The sequence below is a fragment of the Uranotaenia lowii genome, unplaced genomic scaffold, assembly GCF_029784155.1.
Source record: "Uranotaenia lowii strain MFRU-FL unplaced genomic scaffold, ASM2978415v1 HiC_scaffold_371, whole genome shotgun sequence".
Taxonomy (NCBI): domain Eukaryota; kingdom Metazoa; phylum Arthropoda; class Insecta; order Diptera; family Culicidae; genus Uranotaenia; species Uranotaenia lowii.
This window is the reverse complement of record NW_026598280.1, coordinates 13,462-36,334: the sequence shown is the minus strand read 5'-3', so window position 1 is coordinate 36,334 and position 22,873 is coordinate 13,462. Positions and strand designations below refer to the sequence as shown.

General features: G+C 38.1%; 3 protein-coding genes across 5 annotated transcripts; 1 reads left to right on the top strand and 2 right to left on the bottom strand.

Moving 5' to 3' along the window:
• Positions 1-3,768: 3,768 nt before the first annotated feature.
• On the bottom strand, positions 3,769-5,965 carry LOC129760020 (cyclin-dependent kinases regulatory subunit). Of its 2 annotated transcripts, XR_008740284.1 has the most exons (3): positions 5,715-5,965; positions 4,329-4,568; positions 3,769-4,251 (listed from the first exon to the last, which is right to left on the bottom strand). XR_008740284.1 is itself a non-coding variant. In XM_055757600.1 (2 exons), the coding sequence occupies exons 1-2, from the start codon at positions 5,771-5,773 to the stop codon at positions 4,397-4,399; spliced, it is 231 nt and encodes a 76-aa protein (XP_055613575.1). In that variant the 5' UTR covers positions 5,774-5,965; the 3' UTR covers positions 3,769-4,396. The 2 variants fall into 2 exon arrangements, 1 of the variants encoding a protein (XP_055613575.1); XM_055757600.1 differs by having other exon boundaries at positions 3,769-4,568.
• A 3,416-nt stretch (positions 5,966-9,381) lies between these two features.
• On the top strand, positions 9,382-16,473 carry LOC129760018 (eukaryotic translation elongation factor 2). 2 transcript variants are annotated; one of them, XM_055757597.1, is made up of 5 exons: positions 9,382-9,539; positions 10,434-10,648; positions 13,211-15,045; positions 15,236-15,542; positions 15,819-16,473. In XM_055757597.1, the coding sequence occupies exons 1-5, from the start codon at positions 9,537-9,539 to the stop codon at positions 15,991-15,993; spliced, it is 2,535 nt and encodes an 844-aa protein (XP_055613572.1). In that variant the 5' UTR covers positions 9,382-9,536; the 3' UTR covers positions 15,994-16,473. The 2 variants fall into 2 exon arrangements, with proteins under 2 accessions (XP_055613572.1, XP_055613573.1); XM_055757598.1 differs by lacking the exon at positions 9,382-9,539 and adding an exon at positions 9,869-10,016.
• Positions 16,474-19,613: 3,140 nt separating this feature from the next.
• Positions 19,614-21,243, bottom strand: LOC129760019 (stomatin-like protein 2, mitochondrial). The gene is made up of 3 exons (XM_055757599.1): positions 20,981-21,243; positions 20,812-20,916; positions 19,614-20,752 (listed from the first exon to the last, which is right to left on the bottom strand). Exons 1-3 carry the CDS (start codon positions 21,056-21,058, stop codon positions 19,775-19,777), a joined length of 1,161 nt encoding a protein of 386 aa, XP_055613574.1. The 5' UTR covers positions 21,059-21,243; the 3' UTR covers positions 19,614-19,774.
• Positions 21,244-22,873: the final 1,630 nt, after the last annotated feature.

The following is a 22,873-nucleotide window of genomic DNA, read 5'->3' as shown; positions in this document are numbered from 1 at the left end:
TCTGGAAAGCTTATTTTAAAAACTTTCATTCCTGTTCGTGCAAATTTCTACACGATAAACAGAGATGTGCAAAAAATGGGTAAATTCATATTTTCTTCAAATTATCCAAAAGTTTTTGCCACATAATTAAAAAGCCCCGCATTGCCCCGCACTTTCTTCACTTCTATGACTTGGTCCAGCGTCCTAAGAATCCAATAAAAGAGAATCCAGGCACCCCAATTCACCCTTTTCAGAGTAACAGCAAAAATACGGCACAAAGATCTGGTGAATGGGTACTTTTTACCCATTTTCAATGAGAATTTAATTTTTTAATGCTTTTTCTACTGAATTAAAGCAATCGAGATTCCCTTGAATTCAATAGTTTGAATTAGAGCAAATCTTTCGATTGCTTTGATTTTTTGAGTTTTTTTCCCATGGAAATAGCCTCTCATTTTGTCATATTATCTTATTCTTCGGAGTGTCTACACGACGTTTTCCTGCGCTCTATGAATGCGTCAGATCCGATTATTAGCTCAATACATTTGAGCCATCGGATTAAAGCCAAGAAATGTATGGTGTATCCAGACAAAGTGCGTTCGTTTTTGGTATTCGATGACGATGAAAGTGCTTCAGATCCAACTGAAGAAAATCCGTTTGAACAAATTATGTACGATGTGGAGCTCATTAACGAATCATTTAATAGAGATGAGCACGTGGAGGGTGAATAAGCTTCTAGTTGATCCTAGATGGCAGTCCACATTGAAAATACATTTAATTAATTTATCTTCACGACCCAGTTTCCTGCATTTCAATATTTTTATTAAAGCTAAAAATCAAATTTTGAAAAACCTTTGAGTGAGAAATTTTGCCTTGATTTGATACATAATCACGAAAATGTCATAAAAAACTTAAATAGTTTGTATGGATGATTCCTACTAGCCCCTAAAACTCCAGTGTGATTAATTTAATCGAATCCTAAGCATTATGCATAAGATTAAGATGAAATTGAAACGTCAATATCACAAAAACGTAAACATTTAATATAGACGACCCCTTTTGCTGGTCCCTGACTCTCAATTTGATATCAAAAATCAATGGCATGTCCTCCAAAACACCCATTTGCAAATCTCAAATCAGTTTAAAATATCGTCAATATCGCAAAAAGGAAATATGGACGACCCCTTTTGTCGGTCCCCGATTCTAAATTTGATACCAAAAATCAATGGCTCGTCCATCAAAACACTCATGTGCAAATTTTCATCTCAATTCAAAGCCTAATAAAGCTGAAACAGTCACAGGCAATACGGACGACCCCTTTTGCTGGTCCCCGTTTCTAAATTTGATATCAAAAATCAATGGCTCGTCTACCAAAACACTCATTTGCAAATTTTCATCTCAATTCAAAGCCTAATAACGTTAATATCGCTAAAACAGTCAACAGTTAATATGGACGACCCCTTTCGCCGACCTCTTAGCTAAGATTCGATATCAAGAATTAATTGCCCATCCCTAAAAACACCCATGTGAAAAATTTTGCGAGATTATCTTCTTTGATATTCATAAAAAAGTAGAGAAAAATCAATAAAATACTTTTTGCCGCCTCATTGTATGGGGCTGCCCCATAGTGCGTCTGGGGCTGAGTAAATGGTATTTTCGTAGGTGATGGAAAGAATTAGAGAAATATGAGCTATCAAAGAACGAACGAGCATAAGCCGTAAATATCATGAATTTTTCGAAAAAGATACAACGGCTCACCGGCAGGACACCTGCAATCTCCGCTTCTGTACAACGGCGCGTTAGCCAATTTCACCACGGTGAACGTGATGAAACCGGCAAACACGAGCAATCGAGCTCTGTCGATCAACTGCTGGACCTTCTATCGAAAACACCATGTATATTCCGCATGTGATCTTTCCCGCTATTGATATCTCTTGTTTCTCTACACTAAAAATCGAAAACACCCAAACTTGAGAACTGCCACCCGCCAAACCTAAGTTCAAGATTGACAACTTGAGTTTGTGAAAAAATCACAGCTTGCCAATACGCCAAACTTGTCCTTCAAGCAGAGAATTGTTTTTTTTGGGGGGGTTTTGTTGTGAGCGTATCTGATTCTGTTACTTCCATCGTGGCAGATTTAGGTTTGGGGGGTAAGTTCAAAGCGAAGAACTGTTTTTTTGGGGGATAACTCTTATTCCCGCTTCATTCGCAAAAAGTCTCGCATATACGATGATGTAGCTGCCTCTCTCAACAACTCTCCGGTGGTCGAGCGGTTAGCATCCTGAGATGGTAATCGCAGAGCCATTGCAGGTATGGGTGTGATTCCCGTACCCGCAGTAATTTTTTTTAAATTTCCATTTTATTGCAGTATCAGATTTTGGGGGATGAGTTCTCCTTTAAGAGCTTAACTTTGGGTTATGCCTCCAATAGCCAAACCTGTAGGGAGGGAGTTTCATTCGGGTTGGCGGGGAAAGTTCTCAAGTTTGGGTATTTTCGGGGTTCAGTGTAACCCCACCCATCGACTCGGGATTTTAGCCGAGCGAGCACATGGTTGATTGCTTCGGGTTTACCGCGTTGTACTGAAGCGGAGATTGCAGGTTCAAGTCTTGCCGTTGAGCCGTTGTATCTTTTTCGAAAAATTCATGATATTTACGGCTTATGTTCTTTCTTTCTTTGATAGCTCATATTTCTCTAATTCTTTCCATCACCTACAAAAATGTGATTATTTTCAGGTACAAAGATGTACCAAGCGATTTCATAACATCAGTACTGAGTAAATGGACTGGATTTTGTACAAACAGCACCATACACCATGCCACAGAGGGTTGTTTGTACAAAATATTTCGATCCGGACCGATTTTACTCAAACTGTTTGCGCGCTCATTCAAGCATTACCATACACGATGCAAAACATGTTCATAGCGACAGAATGCAGGGCTGGTAGCGAGTCACTTTTTAGTGACTTGGTCACTTTTTTTGGGTCAGTCACTAAAAAGTCACTTTTTGTAGTCTGTGGCCCGCTTAATTGACCAATCTCAATGCAAACACATTTTTTTTTTATTAACAATAGATAATACGATAATAATATTTGGTATGTCCCGGATTTCTTTTTCGAGATTTCGACGTTTTATGCTAAAGGGCATTTGGCTTCAAAAATAAAATTTTGAATTTTCCTATTTCCTTTAATCATCCCACTTCCACCCCTCAATGATGTCAGATTTAGCGGAAATTTTGCACAGGGCGGTATTTTGGGACAATACTTAAAATGTATATAGTCGGGTTTTAAAATTCGATCATGAAATTTTTCCCATATAGTCATTGCCACCCTACTATGCATACATATTATATATTGAGGAAAAATAATAATAAAATAAATTACTCACCAAATGAAGTCCACCATATCGCTCTTGTAAGCTCGTTCTGGTTATCCTTTTGGTCGCTAAGATAGGTACACACCTGAGACATTACTTGGTCAGATCCATTGCAAATCTCAAGCTTTCCAACAACCAGTTTCTTTGGCTTACATTTTAACTACGTTTAACTATCGTCAACTAACGCTTATTTTATCCAACCAAATATTTCATAGATTAAGAATAGTTCTTTGATTAAGGGTATCTAAATCCAAAAATATAAATTTTGAATTATAAGAAAACTCCTTTTCTAGATAGAAAGTGATTCGAACAAGAGACTATCATGAAAGTTAAAACACATAACATGCAAATAGAACTTACGACAGTTGAACCCTGTTAAAGGACATTTCTCTATAAGATTGATGATTCTTTCTCGTGCTTTTTAGGTAAAGTGTATAATATTTGTTAATCGCTAATCTACATTAAAGGTTTCGATTTGTTCCGTGGTATTTTGTTTTCCATAAGTTTGAAAGAGTTCATTGAATTGGAAAGGCACACATATGCACTCTTAAACGAACCGTTCTGCCTGGCTTTCATGTTCGGGTTTACTTTGGCTGCCAAACAAGTTTTCTGCGACGATACGAACTATTTCATATAAAAACACTCAAGACACACATTCTGTACAAGTTTCGCATTCTTCATTACTAAAGTTAATCCTTGAACTGCCGCTGAGTTTTCTTTTGGCCACATGATCCGTCACTTTTCTTAGAGAGTGTTTGATCTGTTTTGCTATCTTAGATTACTGAACAATACAGGTAGCTTGAAGGTGATTTCTCTTGAAAAGAAATTTCAGATTCTTAAAATCTAGCGAAGCACCAGCGCTCCACATCAAATCTCGGCTAGACACAATGGAATGGGGAAGAGGCTAGAGAAAGATAGAGATTCGTTATACCTTGCCAGAGCCTTTCAATGATTATTTTTTCTGGTAAGTTCGCAACTGACCTGCAATAGGGTTGAATGAATGGATTTTTGAGGAGGAGCATAGCGAGTTTTGTGATTCCTAATCAATTTTAGTCTTTCGTTACGGCTCGTCGGAAAAGCAAGATGTGGGGTTCCGGTTGGTGGATCATGTAGTGAATCCAGCCTCTCGATTGCTGCACTCCGATTGCTCGCCACTCGTTTTCTGTCATGAGGTGTGTTTTGGGAACAAGTTTGGCAATATCCTTTGGTAAGACGACGTGTCTGCAAAAAGAATGATATTTAACAAGTTGTTCTACTGCTCGATATTGTAAAGTTGGACTTTTTTAACTATTGAAAAATCTAAGAAATCATCTTTTAAATTTTACGGACTATTTGGTCTAAACAATTATATTACTTCAAATCTCTTTATTGATGTGTTGGATTTAATGAATTCATTCAGAGAAAATACCGATTTAAAATACATTAAATGTAAACCTTACTCGAACGGTCAGGGGCGCACAGGGAATGTCCGGTAATGTCCTGGTGGATTCCCAATTGCCAGTTCCACCACGCAGTATTTTAGATATCATCGGAAGAAGATTTTCGTGGATTTATTGGATTAGATTATTGACTCAAGCATTTCTCTAATCAACTCCGAAAGAATTACAGGAGATTTGGGCCAATCAAATCAATTTTTGCAATCCATTTTATCGATCGACCAAAAAGACGTATACGCCAAGCGAGAAATGCATTAAGTCGTAAGTACATCTTTATTAATAATAATTTAATTAACACTAATTTCGAGTACACCAGCATGTTCTGCGTCTTCTTTTACGTTTCCTTTCTAATTTGCAGACAAATTTGTTCAGCAATAATAAAATGAAAATTAAAAATGTGATTCGTAACTTAAACATCGATTTTCTCAAAACATGTCTAGTGGCTCATACGACCTAATCAAAACAAACTCTAGATTTTATTTAATTTATTGTTGAATAAAAATACGGTAATGAAATATTATTTAAATTAAAATCACTCTCGAAACCTGCATTTGAAAACGACCATAGATCCCGCCGACCAGGATTGAAGTGGAAGCTGATCTAAATTTTCGATTATATTCATGATTCTTTATTTTATTTGTGTAAAGAAAAATGAATCTTTTTATATTAGTTCTTGAATGTTTTATCATTTGGTATTGAGCATTTCGAGATTTTATCATGTTAATATTGAATTGAATTTGAGATTATATTGAGGCTCTCATAAGGTCCGTTAGATTTCGAAATTTGAATTTGCTTTATCGATTATAAATTGTTCACAAACCAACATGTTAGCCGTTTTACTTCCGACGACGTTTCACAGCTGCTGGAATGCTGTTAAATTATCAGTCTGCAGGTACAGTAATGTAAATTGGGATACATAAAAATCAGTTACCTGTATTCGTATTCATCGTCGTAATATTTATCCGAGTAATAGATGTCCTTTGCGCTCATTTTGTAACACAAACGACTGTAACAATCCTCTCAAGTAACAAGCACTGTGTACTCAATGAAATAACACTTGTAACAACGATATTAAATATTGATTTTTGAGTTAAAATTCCAGGATACTCGGCAAAGAAAGGGATCTTCCGTTTGGCAATGTTGCTTTGTTTTTCGTTCGTTGTTGAAATCGGATTTGAAAAGGTCCTTTGGCGGTTAAAGATTTTCGTTCTCGAACGTTCAGGTCGGGGTACACTTTGAAGCAGGATGACAGTTGGAAATCGGTGAAGTTTGCGTTTATTTTTGAATTTCACGTTGGTTGATAGGGGGTGCCTAATTCCTTAATTTTCCGAAATTTTAAGAACAATTTTCTTTTGCTAATTTAGTTTGAAAAATAAATATATATCAGCAAAATTTCTACAAAAAGTAATATTTATAGGTTAAAATTATTTTTTAAGCTTTTGAAGATTTTTTTAAATGTTAACCTTTTTCGAAATAAACCCATATAAGGGCATCTGTAGCATTGATCCTTATGGTCGATTCAGAATCAAATTTACTTCTAACGTTATGCACCGTTGATTTAAATTCAGTTTTGAATCAGATTAAAAACAACCTTTTTATAAAATTGGGAATCATCCATAAAGGTGCGATATGGAACAATATTGCGCAATTCTCAATCGTTTGACAGCTGTTTATAGATTACTCGTCTTACTTATTTAATGGTCACGAGTCGATTCTCCGGCGCATAGGGCCGTGGTAAATGTAGTGATTATAGGAGCTTATAGATAATTCAAGAATTTATCTTAAGATATAAGCACACAATTTGTAATCGAACAAAACAAGTTTGGCTCCTTAAAGCCTAAAGGTTTGAGTTTCAAATGAAAAATTAACAAGAAGAAAAAAAAATTTCTGTTGCTGTCTGTCGTAACCGGCCGTTGAATTCGGCTTCATCATGGCCGACTTCAAATACCTCGACCAGATAAACATCGCTTACTTAAGCGCGTCTATCTTCTGCAATCATCTCCAACAAACTGACTCAGTCCAGCCAGTCGCCAGCCGGTGTTCGTTCATTCCGTTCTATCAAAACGAACAAGTGAAAGCGAGAGAGACATCAATCAAAATATCCTTGATTCGCTCACGCCTAATCATGCAGGGTTGTCGTAAAACCTAACGAAAATAATATCTTACACGTTAAGTTTTATTTCATAATATCTTACTGATATTTTATAACTTTCCTTTTCTAAATAATTTTGAATCAAGTCCTTACCCATTGTCATTCACCACACTGTCATAAATGTTTATGAGCATATATATTAATTACGCTATGGGCAATAAACTCATATCAACGTGCATATACTCAAAACATGCGTGAACGTGCTCCAAAAAATACGTGTGATAGAACTAAAGCAAAAATATCATGTTAGGGGACCAGAAAAAGAGAGCGTATTGCAATGACGTTTCGAGCGAAAGTCGAGTTAGTCTGTTATCGTATTTTGTGACGAAAAGACGAGTTGTGTTTAGACGCGTTGTGTGTAGAAAAAAAGTGAAAATTAAGTGAATATCCGAATATTGTAGGAACAAGTACCGTCAAACGAGGCATCATGCAACAGCGGGGTTCGATGCAACATTTATATAACACTACATTGAATCAATTTTTAATTTAATGTATTGTAATAAAGTTATCTTTTAATGATAACAAAATGATGATGACATAATTTCTCGCATCTTAAGCTAGTTGTCTTAAGTTTTTTATTTTTATGTAAAATTTGAAAAATCGAGCAATAAATGTACAAATTTTAACATTTTTTGATGCTGAAAAAAACTTTACCCATGGGTCATACTGCAGTCATACTGCAGTATGACGGATTGGCTTGATAAAATTACCTACAAACTTTTTACAGTTTTCCTCATATTATACCAACATTGTTGGTGTAAAAATATTTTTCGAACAATCACCCAATTTTTTTAAATGAATATTTTTAATATTCAGTTAGGTGTCTGGGGTTAAATGCAACAAAATGCAAATCAAAGAAATACCTTGTAAATCTCGTTTCCAAGTGTTGGAATATGAATGATTCGAATCACGCGTTTGTAAACATTTAAATTTCATTCATCCAAACATTTATTTTTATGATTTCAGCTTTTAGAATTTTTCGTAGTATTATTTAACCCCTAAATGTATGCAGCATCCTTAATTTCAGAAAAAAATGTGAAAATTTGTTTTTACAGACCCAAAAACTACTGCAATTGGTGTTGTCATGCGTAATGGTCTTTAAGACATCGCAAATATGCAAAAATTATGAATTTTCGTACGTGTTCATAAGATTTTTCATTAAAATCGAAGTTTGTTGCAAGTTACCCCATTTTCTAAGAAGGGTGAAAATCGCATGTTTTTAGAAAATTAAAAATAACTGAAGAAACCAATAATTTTTTTAACTACGCCAATTTGATGTCCCAGCATCCTTAAAACTTTTGATGCATAAAGGATACGATTAACTGTGACATAAGTTTTTTAGAAGCCATTGAAGTTGAAAATTATTGCATGTTGCCCCAGTTGACGGTACGACAGTAAAGACCTCCACTGTGGACGATTCGGAGCGAATCTCGATTTCGTCGTCACTGCATATATGTGCACCATCGGCATCGCTCCTCAGATTAGCCCGTTCAGAGTAAGAGCGTGTTTTTTTTCACAGTGCTCTTCACAAACGGAGAAGCTTTAAAAAACGCTCAGTTAGCTCCAAAGCAACCAAGTGTCCACCCAAGTATGGGCAAGAGAAGCAATCAAACTTATGAAGTGAGTTATCGGTTCAAATAAACTCGTTCGCAATCGGGGGAAAGAGATGCTTCAAAGAAAACTCGGTTTGTCTTCATCGGTTGCGTCTTGATCCAAGTGCGTCAGAATTTACAATGCACACTGATACAGAACATCAATCTCGCGGAACTAAATTAATAACGCCAAAGGTAGATAAGATAGACTGCTGGTATCTTGGGCAACATTGTTCTATATAACAAGGTGCATATTTTCATATGAAATATAAAGTCGAGGGGTCCACCAATAGCGAGATAAAAATGATAACTTTCTTGTTTAGCATTTTAGAGCTTTATAATTTCTTCTACAAAGTTGTTAATCTCTACAAAATATGTACACAACTTTGCTTAACATGTCGTGTTCGCTGCGAATCCGATAGGAACGAGACGAGTGGGGGCGCAATGAACGAGGATGTTAGACCAAGTGGAGCGTGAATGTGGGATGTCCGAGAAGCCGGAAAACGGTTGCCATGGATCAAGTGAATTGGTGGTTATGTCGTGAGACGGAAAACCGAAGTAAACAAATAAAACAAAAAGTACTGAGAGTTTTTTTTGGTAAGGCTTAAATGCACCAACTGTGTGTTAATTTGAAATGGACAGAAATTTTTCAAACACTTGAGTGTTTCAAGTGTGAATAATTTTAATTTCTTGAATCGATCTAATATATTTTCAAATTATATGAAAACGCAAACTTTCTAAACACTGCACTACTTTATCGAATGCGACCGCGTTGACATTAGCAGCTGTCAAGATTGACAACCACCGCCCAAAGTGTGACCCGGTCTGAACTATCCCTAGAGTGCCACCCTGGCTAATGCACTGGTCGAGTCGTTCGTCGTGCCACGATCTCTTCTTCTCGTTGCGGCCAACACCAAGGCAACGTCGTTCTCTTTCGCCTCTGTGCACGCAAACGGCGTGTAGTGTGATTTTCGGTGTCGTGCAGAGATCCTAGCAAAAAACATCCAAAATGGTGAGTTGTGTTGAAAATTGTGGGGAAATCGATTAATAAGCATATCAGGATTCCGGAAATAGTGAAGTTTCGATTAGAAGATGGATATTTTGCTGGGAAAATTGAGTTGAAAAATTCCATCGTGGAGGAATGCCTCGTTGCCAGCTCAAAATGTCGGATGATGTCGATAAGCTGCTGTACGAGGGAGCAAGATGGCGTGCTCTAGGTAAAAGCGGGAATGGAGTTGTCTCTTTCTTGTTCCGGCCACTCGGACGGGCAGCCGCCAGCAGTAGACGACTAAAGTCATCAGGCAGTCTGATGTGCTGTTAATCTTTGGGGTTACGTTCTGTTTTGGATTTAAAATTTCTGAAACGCAGCAATCGTGTGACGAAAAAGCCTGCAAACGTGTTTTGAAATTTTCGCATTGTCGCGAAAATTTGAGTGAAAGTTTATTGTCATAAGGTTTTGGAGAGGCCCACAGAGGAAAGATTCACGATGGTATGAAATAGAATTTGTTGACGCTCATTGTAAAATTGTAACATTTGTAGCACCACTCTTCGAGTGAAAGAAAATGCATTGATGACGTCAACGTGTTGGGCTGTGAATTGTTACAGCTGATGGTGAAATATTTTTGTGTCCATAACATTGCAACAGCAATTGTGAAAGGATACTTAAAATCTTGAGCATATTCGTTAAAATGAAACTTTGACAATTTTGTTCATGGAATTATTCATACGAGGATGCAATTATTAACATCAGGTCATTCATCCGTTGTGAAGAAAAAGAATGAACAAAAAATCTTCGATGCGCATGTTTATCGATTTTTATCCCAGGCTTCTCCCACGTTGAATGAAACCGATTCTCACCTTTTGTTCTTTTCTTTGGTTTTTTTTCTTCGCTTTTACCGTGACCTAGGTTAACTTCACCGTAGATGAAATCCGTGCCATGATGGACAAGAAGCGGAACATCCGCAACATGTCCGTCATCGCCCACGTCGATCACGGCAAGTCCACTCTGACGGATTCGCTGGTCTCGAAAGCCGGTATCATTGCCGGTGCCAAGGCCGGAGAAACCCGATTCACCGATACCCGCAAGGACGAACAGGAACGGTGCATCACGATCAAGTCGACGTAAGTATTGGGTTATTTGGAATCTTAAAATTGAAAAAGAAGCATAAAATACACCTTTGCATTAGGTACAGTTTCTGAATAGACGCACTTCAATTCTCGAAAGAAGTCGATAGAAGAAAGTAAACATTCAGTACACATGTACGCGAGCTGACAAAATGTTAGGCCAATTACCATCAAGACGCCATTCACCGCCCAGACACCATTTACCGCCCAAAATCACCCTTTTGTGTGTATTTTGAAAAAACTGGGATGTTTTTTCCAAATATAAGACCTGTGTTCTGTGTCGGCATCATTGTTCGACCATTTCACTGAAAAAACATCACTTAATTATGCTAACTATAGCCAGAATAAAATATTTGGTTTTTCGTTTCCGGTCAAATTATTGAATTCGACGCCTGTTAGCGAACTAAGCATTACTGTACTCCTAGGGCAAAAGGGGTTTTTGTTTACTAGATAGTACCTATTGGACCTAAAATCGACTTGAAACGATAGTTTCATTTTCGTAGAATAGATTTGCATAAATTTTTTTTTCGATTTTTTCAATAGTTGTTGTTTTTTGAAGCGTTTAGTGATGGGCGGTAATTGGTGTATAAAAAAAAGTGTGGGTTCCTAATGACCGGTCACGCAAAATTTCTTTGTTTTTAACGCATGTATTGTGTCAAATGTGTAAATTGTAAGAAGCATTTAGTTTGATTATGTTTTAAAATGATGTTTTATCGCTGAAAGTAACCGGTTACTTGAGGTTGTTTGCCGGGAATCATCATTTTGTCAGTCAACGCACTTTGTTAAAATTTGTACTAAATTTGCGGAAAAAATTTCACAAAATGTATTCTCTAAAGAGCCAAAATATGGTTTTTACAGCTCGTTGTATGGAAAAAAACTAAAAAGAACAGTTTCCGTGTTGTTTAGATAGTTTTTCCTTAAGAAAACATTATCGATACCCGAAAAAGTCGAGTGGGCGGTAATAGGGCCAGTTGAACACCCCAAAGTTTAGTTAATTATTTTTAAAAGCGTACATTTTTCGCATTCCGCTAAATTTTTTATTTAAAGTAGAGCAGTTTTGGGATGTATTGGAAAAGAAAGCGAATAAAAATCTGCCGTCGTTTTTTTATTACACATGTTTGAAGTTGAAAAACCGCTTAACTGGGCGGTGAATGGCGTCTTGATGGTACTCTTTCTTCCAGCTGTCTGTCGGGATTAGATTCTTACAAGGTTAGGTTTCCATTCATGTTTTATTCAATATCTGCACACTCTCGGTGTGTGTGCGTTTTGTTCAAATTTTGTTCCTCTCGTCTACCTGAGGTGTTTGCGATTTTTTGCTGCAAAACGATGAATTGCACCATGTTATTCCAATGACGTGGAAGGTTGGGTTTTGCATTGCAAGCAATGGCAATAGTGTATTACCATTCAAATAAACGCGCACAGATCGTTCGTTATCAGTTGATTACACTTTGCAAAATCATTGACTTATTATTGAAGAAAGTGCTTTGCTCTTTTTCCAACAGCACTTAATTTTTTTTAATTTCTATTTAACACTATTTAAACACAAACCAATTAAAACTATGATATACAATAGTAAAAAACAACAAAAATCATATTTCCATTATTGAAGCATTTTCTTACTTTGGTCAAAAATTCTTGCAGTATTTCTTTGCTTTCTGAGCTGATATCCGCGAATTCGAGCCCAAGAGTAAAATGAACACATTATTTCTATCGGATAATTTTTTCAATAACTGTCCGCCAAATGCATCGTTGATATGAGTCGCGAATGACAAAAGATGTGAAAACTTCTATAAATCGAAAAAAATAAATGCCGTATTTCGGACTTGAAAGCCACCATCTGACATGCTTTTTCTACCGGATAAAGAAAACAGATTTTTTTAAGTCCCTTCTGATTTGGAAGCGTTACCAATTTAAAAAAATACGAACTGTTTTTTTTTGCTCAAGTTGCCCCTTCAATGTTTATGAACGATTTTCCCCTAAATGTTTACAATAATTCGTATACAAAAAATAAAAAGGCTTAAGTTATGGTTTCAAAACATTTCTGAGAAAAATCATATCTTTTCAGAGATATAGAACAGGCTCAAAGTTTTATCACATAAGCCTTAGCTTTTTCTTTACTAGCAACAAATTCGTCAATAATGAAAGATGATGTTCATTATTTTGTGTTCTTACCCTATGCTGTATTTTCTTCCTCTGTTAAAAATTGCAATGGCTGCAACAAGAAAATCACTCAAGGTTTATTTGATAAAAAATGCTGTTCTATCGCTTTTTGCTTTAATATAATCAACACACAAAAGTTGAAAATGTGCTATGTTCTAATTAACGAACGCATGATAACATTGGCATGAGAGTTAAAATAAAGAAAAGAAAAGTGTTGATCACAAAATCTTTAAAAACCTGCACTTGAATATGGATTTTTGGATCCCAACACAATTTGATGCCGAAAGACGAGGAATATGACGTTGGCAATCGGCCATTCCATCGTATGTCCCACGAGGGACATCCAACTTTTCCACAACCGTTTTGTTAATCGATCCAAACCGTCGTTCCCATCCGCAGTGCCATCTCTATGTACTTCGAGCTGGAAGAACAGGATCTGGTGTTCATCACCAACCCGGACCAGCGCGACAAGGACTGTAAGGGTTTCTTGATCAACCTGATCGATTCGCCCGGGCACGTTGATTTCTCGTCAGAGGTAACGGCCGCTCTGCGTGTCACTGACGGTGCCCTCGTCGTCGTCGATTGCGTGTCAGGCGTGTGCGTCCAGACCGAAACCGTGCTGCGTCAGGCCATCGCCGAACGTATCAAGCCGGTACTGTTCATGAACAAGATGGACCGTGCTCTGCTCGAGCTGCAATTGGACGCCGAAGATCTGTATCAGACCTTCCAGCGTATTGTGGAGAACGTGAACGTCATCATCGCCACTTACAACGACGATGGTGGCCCAATGGGTGAGGTTCGTGTCGATCCCTCCAAGGGTTCCGTCGGTTTCGGATCCGGTCTCCACGGATGGGCCTTCACTTTGAAACAGTTCGCTGAGATGTACTCGGTGATGTTCAAGATCGATGTCGTGAAGCTGATGAACCGTCTGTGGGGAGAGAACTTCTTCAACGCCAAGACCAAGAAGTGGGCCAAGGTCAAGGACGACGACAACAAGCGTTCGTTCGTTATGTACGTGTTGGACCCGATTTACAAGGTGTTCGATGCTATCATGAACTACAAGACCGACGAAATCCCCAAACTGTTGGAGAAGATCAAGGTTACCCTGAAGCACGAGGACAAGGACAAGGATGGAAAGAACCTGCTGAAGGTTGTGATGCGTACTTGGTTGCCAGCTGGTGAAGCTTTGCTTCAGATGATTGCCATCCATCTGCCATCGCCTGTCGTTGCCCAAAAGTACCGTATGGAGATGTTGTACGAGGGTCCTCATGATGATGAGGCTGCCGTCGCTGTCAAGAACTGTGACCCTGAGGGACCTCTGATGATGTACGTTTCCAAGATGGTACCGACCTCGGACAAGGGACGTTTCTACGCCTTCGGACGTGTGTTCTCTGGTAAGGTCGCCACTGGCCAGAAGGCCCGTATCATGGGCCCGAACTTCACCCCCGGCAAGAAGGAAGATTTGTACGAAAAGGCTATCCAGCGTACTATTTTGATGATGGGACGTTACGTTGAAGCTATTGAGGATGTTCCATGCGGTAACATTTGCGGTCTGGTCGGTGTCGATCAGTTCCTGGTTAAGACCGGTACCATCACTACCTTCAAGGACGCCCACAACATGAAGGTTATGAAGTTCTCTGTCTCGCCTGTCGTGCGTGTTGCTGTTGAACCCAAGAACCCCGCTGACTTGCCCAAGCTCGTCGAAGGTCTGAAGCGTCTGGCCAAGTCCGATCCTATGGTGCAGTGTATCATTGAAGAATCTGGCGAACACATCATTGCCGGAGCTGGTGAACTTCACTTGGAAATTTGCCTCAAAGATTTGGAGGAAGATCACGCTTGCATCCCGTTGAAGAAATCCGACCCCGTCGTATCCTATCGTGAAACTGTCTCGGACGAATCCGACCAGATGTGTTTGTCCAAGTCGCCCAACAAGCACAACCGTCTTTTCATGAAGGCCGTTCCCATGCCCGATGGTTTGGCTGAGGACATCGACAAGGGTGATGTGAACCCACGTGACGACTTCAAGGTCCGTGCTCGTTACCTGGCCGAGAAGTACGATTACGATGTTACTGAAGCCCGTAAGATCTGGTGCTTCGGTCCGGACGGAACTGGTCCCAACATCGTTGTTGACTGCACCAAGGGTGTGCAGTACCTGAATGAAATCAAGGACTCCGTCGTCGCTGGTTTCCAGTGGGCCTCAAAGGAAGGTGTTCTGGCCGAAGAAAACATGCGAGGTAAGTTGAGATCACTTTCTCATAAGCATACTTTTTACATTGTGATGATTTTCTCTTATCCACGAAAACAAATTTGATGGATAATCAATTTTCAAGCTCAACAGGTCTGACGATTAGTTGATTGAGCCTTTCTCAAACTCTCGAACAGACGAGCCATTTCTCATGAAACTGGTTTTTTTTTCTAATTCAGGTGTCCGCTTCAACATTTACGATGTTACTCTGCATGCTGATGCTATCCATCGCGGTGGTGGTCAGATCATTCCGACCACCCGTCGTGTACTGTACGCTTCGTACATCACCGCTGCTCCTCGTATCATGGAGCCCGTCTACCTCTGCGAGATCCAGTGTCCGGAAGTAGCTGTCGGTGGTATCTACGGTGTGCTCAATCGTCGTCGTGGCCACGTCTTCGAGGAAGCTCAGGTCACCGGTACGCCCATGTTCGTCGTCAAGGCGTACCTGCCCGTAAACGAGTCCTTCGGCTTCACCGCTGATTTAAGGTAAGTGTTTTGCTGTTCTAAAAAATTCGTAAATTTGTAGGTTTCGTAGGCAAATTTTAAACCCATTTCTCGGTGATTCTGATTTAATCTTCACGGGGATAGCAAAATTTGCCAGATTAAATTTTTGTTTGAAAAACATTGTTTTTTCTTCCTGATAGAATTTACAATACCTGTCTTACAGAACATTCCCACTCAAAGAAATCTACGAATTTACTTTTCTTTAAAAAAGACCTTCCACTTACATTTTACTTTCCCTCTTTCCCCGAAACTCAACAGATCCAACACCGGCGGACAGGCGTTCCCACAGTGCGTGTTCGATCACTGGCAGATCCTGCCCGGAGATCCAACTGAGACTGGCAGCAAACCCGCTACCATCATCCAGGACATCCGTAAGCGTAAGGGTCTGAAGGAGGGTCTCCCAGATCTCACGCAATATCTGGACAAGTTGTAAACACTTTCTTTATTATTATATTATTGTAACACCCTACAATTCAAAGCTAGATAAAAAAAAAACAAGAAACCAGCCGGCTAGTCCGGCTGGAAACGATTATAATGAACAATAATTTATAACTGTTTACAAGAAAAATCCACAAACACGCAAAATCAAGTTTACAACTGCCGGAAGCTAAAAACGGATAAGCTTTTTGCTGATTTCGATCATTCACCCCTTGAGAACCCTCCTTCGTTGCGCTTGTTTACTTTCCGGTTCCGCACAGTGAAATCGTGGCTAGGCCAATCTATATTGTTCTTGTGCTTATTCTCGGTAATTTTTCGTCGAGCAACCAGCAGCAACAGACACGTGTTTATTTGAAATTTTATTCCAACGCAGCAGAGTTCGGTTTGAAGTGTAGGATTCACATAGGAAAGGAAATATTGAAAATACTGATTTGAGATAAGACGATTTTGTTGATAAAACAAATTGGAACGGAAATCTAATTGTAGTTTCACTTCATATCATTTTGTATCTTTATCTTATTGTTTCTCGCTTAACGTATATCTATTATTGAAGGGTAATTTCCATCATAAAACTTAAAACCGGTATGATATATTATTCAATTTTCTTATATTATTTTTATATAAAACGATTGGATAGATTAAAATCTACTAAAAGACGTTTATTTTAAAAACTAGTTGGACGAATTTTATTTTCTCGCACTCAAAAGCCATTTCTATCAAGCTTAGTTTGTTAGTAGGATAGTATTTTATAGACTCCGAAGTAGATGACCACAAGCTGATGTAGGAAGGCCACTTATCGGACGAGCAATTGGAACTCTCAGTCTCAAAAGGTAACTTTTACTTAATCATATTTTTTCCCTTGATCCCTATTCCCATCCTTCTATTATTGTGATGATTTAAAAAAAAATATGAAAACGTGATTATAAAACATTTTTCAAGCTCAACAGGTCTGACCTAATTTTCTCCAAACTCAATCTTCTCTCCTATCATCAAACCAAACTATGAAGAAAACTCCATCTAATAAGTTTTTTTTTCTCTTTGCTTTACAGATACTTTTTCGACACCATCAGTCTTTCTTCAAGCTAAGGTAAGATTTCAAAGTTTTTTTTATCCTTCGTTAAAATCGTTCAATGAATGATGACAGAAATCATGGACCTGTTCTGATAAAGCATGATTTGAAAAACAGATTATCTGACACCTCTTCTGACATTGAACGATTACCAATCGACAAACTATTCCATACTGTTAAAAGTTAAGAATTCTTGGAAAAAACTAAAATATTTATTTTTCCTATATTTTACAGATACTACTGGAAGGTTTAAAGAAAAAAAAAATATATTTAAAGGTAAGTTTATTCAAATAGTTACTCATTTTCTCTGAACAATTTCGTTCGAATGATGCTAAACAATCATGGACCTGTTCTGAAAAACCATGAGTTGAAAAAAGATTTTTATTTCTGACACCTCTTCTGACAATCGAAACGAAATTAGTTTATCGGTCATTTGTTGATCACTATTATTGTTAACTTGACATTGTTGATTAATCATTGTTTTTTTCTCCTTCTATTTACAGACTGCGAACATTTCAAATACCGGCGGAACTTTGCTGATAATCGTTTAAGGTAATTATTGTAATTTATTCAATATAGTTTTATTTTTACCTGCCTCTTAACATGATGAAATTTATATTCACGGACCTGTTCGTATTAAAACCGTGACCGAGTTGAATTATTCTGATTGGTTTCACAAAGGCAGATAAATATCTATATAGACAATGTACTGATTTTTTAACTAATAAACCACTTTTGTTTGTTTCTTTTTACAGATTAAGTTCCGATCATCATTAGCGAAGGCGGCTTTTCTTACAAAGTTAATTAAGTGAAGCTAGATTCAGCCATCATAACTCTAAAAAGCCTTACTACTTCTGATTTTTGGTCGTCAGCTTCAAACTTCGATGTGCGATGATGATTTCAGCTTGGTTGATCCGTGTGGTTAAATGAATCTCGACTTCAACGCTGGTGTCAACGTTGTTTTTTACTTACGTGTATCAACGGTGAACCAATCGTAGCATATCCTTTCGTGAGGACATTTAGAGACAGACTGCAGACTCCCATTTGATGTAATGTACTTGCCGTACAAAATCATTCATACGTTTTAGGTTTTCAAATGAAGCATCGAGGGAAGATTCGCAGAAATTTAATGTTTGATTCATGCGACATTTTTTTTTGTTAAAAGCTAAATTTTTATTACAAATATGTTTTTAAGTTCAGAGCAAGATCTCGTCCCTTTCCATCATGTGTACTGAACATCAGACCAGCGTAGCAGCAGTTGTTTTCTGCGAACCTTTATTTGAAGCTTTGATTGAACATTCATTAGTAGACCTCATCGATAAAATCGTTAGACTATCCTATATTCAATTTCTAGGTTGGTTTCCGGTAGGTTTGTTTCGGTTTTTTCGGTTCCTTAGAATGCGGCCCTTATTCTGCGCCGCGCGTGACGTGATGATAGTCGAGTCACCCAAGTCGCTCTTTTCCGGTAGTCGGTTTAGGCGAGGAACGTCACTTCGGATGAACTTTGTTTCGTTTATTTTCTGATCCGAAATAAATCCATTGCCTATAATTAGGCGTTCAACATAAGCTGTTTGGGTTATTTTTTTTAACATTTGCTGAGTATAATTTAAGGCTTTATCACGACCGTTAAGTGACAGCAGATGAAACGAAAGTTCAGTATAAATTTAGGCGTTTCACTTAACTCACAGCATTAGTCACAGCAAAGAGAACATTCCCCAAGCATAGATTAGGAGGGCCATTTCTTACATAACCCAGAAATGAATCAAACAGTGATCCATAACAGCATTATTCATGTTCAGTTTTATTTCACAAAACACATGTTGGTAACAAATAAATACCTTTCTCCAATTCCAATGCAAAACAGGCGATTTAAACAAGCACAAAACGTGCTTTTGTATTTCATTTTTTGTTTCGATTAAAGTCGTTTTAAAACCTTTATGTCATTCGCGACTTATATTAACGATGCAGTTGGCGGACAGTCATTAAAAAACTTATCCGGTACAACTGTGATCGATGTTAACTCTTGGGCTCGAACTTGCGTTGTTATTTATTGTTAAGTTATTTGATAACACCTCCAACCAGTATCGAATTGTTGCTTCGAAGGGAACTCACTACTAATTGATAATCTAAGTTAACTGAAACATTCAGTGGATCAAAGAATTTGAATTTCGAATCAGGCCCTCAGAACTAGAAGACTGTACAAAAATGTATTTTTGTAAAGAGTGATTTCCGTTATTAGTAACGCCGTTTCGTGCTATTTCCACTGTTTGCAACAGCCATTTCTGATTTGAATCAAATTTGCTCTGTAACACAGTACTGAACATCAATGTTCGGTGTTACAAAATATCGACCAAAATTGTTGCGTTGCCTACACAAAGGCGTTTAATATTACAGCAGATTGTTGCTTATTTACTTGTGGACATACTTTTAGGCGCATTACTTTTACACTCCTTAAGGTTCAAAACTCCAACATCTGTTCCTTGAATGTGCGATTTGATTTCAAAATTTTTAAAACGTTCTTTCTCCAAAATAAGAAAAACCACCCGTACTACTAAGTGTAGGACTTTATTCAATATATTCTAACGATTTCCAATTTGTGGCAATTGACACTTTCTAAAAGTTGTTGCCATTAAATTCCAATCATTAGATTTCCTTCCTTCAAAGTACGACCGTTTCTATCAACAGTGAAAGTCCCGTTTAAGTATCATCACTCGGCGGGTCCTTTAACGGGATCATTCCGATTAAGGGCAGCCCCGGTCGGTTTCGAACTGTTATCGCTGACGGCCGATGGAATGGACTGATGGGCAGCGCTAGAGATTGTCGTCGACGGATGCAGTTCTTCGCTGCTAGCAGCCCCAGCGGAAAGGTTTTTGTAAATCTGCATGGCTTGTGCCACTATTGAGGTAACATCCGATGCGTTCGACGGAATAATGAGGGTATTGTTTTTACGAGCTAGATTTTCAAATGCATGAACGTACTTTTCGGCTATACTGAGCGATGCAGCATCTTTTCCATGTTTGGATAGCAAAGATTCTGAAACTACTTTGAGACCCTGTGCCCTCGCATCGGCAATGGCCAGGAGGGCTGCGGCTTCTCCATTTGCCCGATTGATTTCCTCCTGCTTTTGAGCTTCGGATGCAAGAATGCGCGATTGCCGTTTACCTTCGGCGACGTTGATTTCCGCAGCCCGCACACCTTCCGATTCGAGGATCGCGGCTCTCTTTCGGCGTTCGGCTTCAACCTGCATCTGCATAGCTTCGTGAACGCGACTCGGCAGTTTGATATCTCGAATTTCATACCGAAGACAAGTGATACCCCACGCCTCCGAAGCTTTGTTAATCGAATCTACGATACTGATGTTTAACGATTCACGCTCCCGAAAGATCTTATCCAAAGACATCTTTCCCAGTTCGGAACGCATAGTGGTTTGGGCCAGCTGGGTAATGGCAAATTCGGGATCCTCGACACCGTACGAGGCGTGGTATGGATTAAGGATACGCAGGTACAGCACGCCATCGATGCTAAGCGTCACGTTATCAGAGGTAATGGCCGACTGTTTCGGAACATCGATAGCGATTTCCTTCAGACTTTGAACATACTTCACCCGATCAACGATTGGCAGCAGAAAGTTTAGACCTGGTTCCAATATTCGATGAAACTTCCCCATTCGTTCAACGATCCAAGCCTGACATAAAAAATAAGAATTACCACACTTTTTTTTTCATTTAAACTTTTTGAACTCACTTCTTGTTGTGGCACGAACATTATCATCGTATTGATCGGGGTTGATTTGTGCCGAACCTGAATCGATTGCATCAATGCCATCTCCGAGTTCCTGTCCAGCAAACCCTAAATAAGATTCGACAATGTAATACTTCTCTGTATAACCCCTGAACAAGTAACACGGAATTACCGGTGAAAAGTGTGGTCCATTGCCGGCGACGATTCCACGGAGCGGTAGCCGGGCTAGTCGAGTGGAGGCGCGAATCATCCTGTCCTCGGAACGGGTTTATTTCATTCGGATTTTAAAACTAGATTGATGAACGTAGCGAACAGTGCACAGTTTCTGTGATTTTGTCGTTGTAATTTAGGGCAAACAAGTTTTGTAATATACTTTGATTGGAAGTTGGATAAAAGAATGAAAAATTTTACGTGTGAATTTTGCAACTCGAACTGATTTTGACGTTTTCTTTCCGTTTCGGAATGTTTTGTGTGAAATACACACTGGAACAAACAAAACTCATATTTCCAATCAAACATTAATGCATGTTAAAAAAAAGTTCGAAATCATGTCATTTATTTTGAGTGATATTATCATATCCTTTGAATGTTCAGTTAAAATTTTAATTTTAAGACTGCTGGACAGTGAACTGAAGATTGATTGGAGAATACTTTTTATATTAGTAGAGTAGCATTAAATCATTAAATTCATACAACCTGAATAACTTCAGTGCATTTTGTGTAGCCCAGTGGTCTTGAAAAATATGAATTAACTTCGGGCAGTACCAGAAATAGAGATGCCAGGTGTCCAGGATTGAATGACAAAAAGGGCGATGGGCGCGCTCGCAGTCCCGGCATACAATTTCTCGTGTGTTAAACAGAGAGAGAAATAGCCTTCACTCCAATTTCACTCCGATTAGCTGTCATTCTTATGGAAATCTGTGTAAGAGTAAAGAGCAGGCTTTATTCTTTTTAGCAGGCCCAATCCCAAATGACAAAAATGACAAAAATGACAAAAATAACAAAAATGACAAAAATGATAAAAATTGCAAAAATGGCAAAAATGGCAAAAATGGCAAAAATGACAAAAATGACAAAAATGACAAAAATGATAAAAATGACAAAAATGACAAAAATGACAAAAATGACAAAAATGACAAAAATGACAAAAATGACAAAAATGACAAAAATGACAAAAATGACAAAAATGACAAAAATGACAAAAATGACAAAAATGACAAAAATGACAAAAATGACAAAAATGACAAAAATGACAAAAATGACAAAAATGACAAAAATGACAAAAATGACAAAAATGACAAAAATGACAAAAATGACAAAAATGACAAAAATGACAAAAATTACAAAAATGACAAAAATGACAAAAATTACAAAAATGACAAAAATTACAAAAATGACAAAAATGACAAAAATGACAAAAATGACAAAAATGACAAAAATGACAAAAATGACAAAAATGACAAAAATGACAAAAATGACAAAAATGACAAAAATGACAAAATGACAAAAATGACTGTCACTGAACTGACGTTCGATACCGAAAACGTTATTGAACGCACCCAATCTCAATTGACAGTTCTACAATGAGAAGATGAGTTCACACGTACGTGAGAAGTGAATTTGGCTAATTAAGCGGGAAAGGGAATGAAGATAAACAAAAACAAAACACAAGAAGTAAATCGCGCTTAGTATAAAGGTTGCATCAGCAAAGCTCCTTATTTGTATCTAATCTTTGAGCTCAGGGCTAAATAGTGTTAAAGTTCTTACTTAAACTAGTGGCACGGAGGTGGAAAAGGTGTAATCGCTCGAGTGCAGGTAGGCGTACGTGTAATGTTTAAGTTGTTTGAATAACTCGTAACTTCTGAATCTAGGCTATACGGAAACACTACAGAAGTACGTAGTTCCCAAACTATCACGTCATCCGAGAGCTTTGTCGAGTATAGGTGAGAAATTAATTGAGAAATAGCTGAATTCAAATTAAACCTAGCATAATAAATATTAAAGGTGGCTAACGGAGGCAAATAGCTGAAATTCAGACAGAAGGCAACCATATAGGAAAAAGCTA

Excerpts from the sequence above, each read along its gene's own strand:
- LOC129760020 (XM_055757600.1), bottom strand. The coding sequence starts at position 5,773 with ATGAGCGCAAAGGACATCTATTACTCGGATAAATATTACGACGATGAA. Across the intron at positions 4,569-5,714 it reads GACGATGAATACGAATACAG|ACACGTCGTCTTACCAAAGG; the intron begins GTAACTGATTTT and ends TTCTTTTTGCAG.
- LOC129760018 (XM_055757597.1), top strand. Across the intron at positions 10,649-13,210 it reads TGCATCACGATCAAGTCGAC|TGCCATCTCTATGTACTTCG; the intron begins GTAAGTATTGGG and ends TCCCATCCGCAG. Across the intron at positions 15,046-15,235 it reads GGCCGAAGAAAACATGCGAG|GTGTCCGCTTCAACATTTAC; the intron begins GTAAGTTGAGAT and ends TTTCTAATTCAG.
- LOC129760019 (XM_055757599.1), bottom strand. The coding sequence starts at position 21,058 with ATGATTCGCGCCTCCACTCGACTAGCCCGGCTACCGCTCCGTGGAATC. Across the intron at positions 20,917-20,980 it reads ATGGACCACACTTTTCACCG|GGTTTGCTGGACAGGAACTC; the intron begins GTAATTCCGTGT and ends AATCTTATTTAG. Across the intron at positions 20,753-20,811 it reads TGTTCGTGCCACAACAAGAA|GCTTGGATCGTTGAACGAAT; the intron begins GTGAGTTCAAAA and ends TTTTTATGTCAG.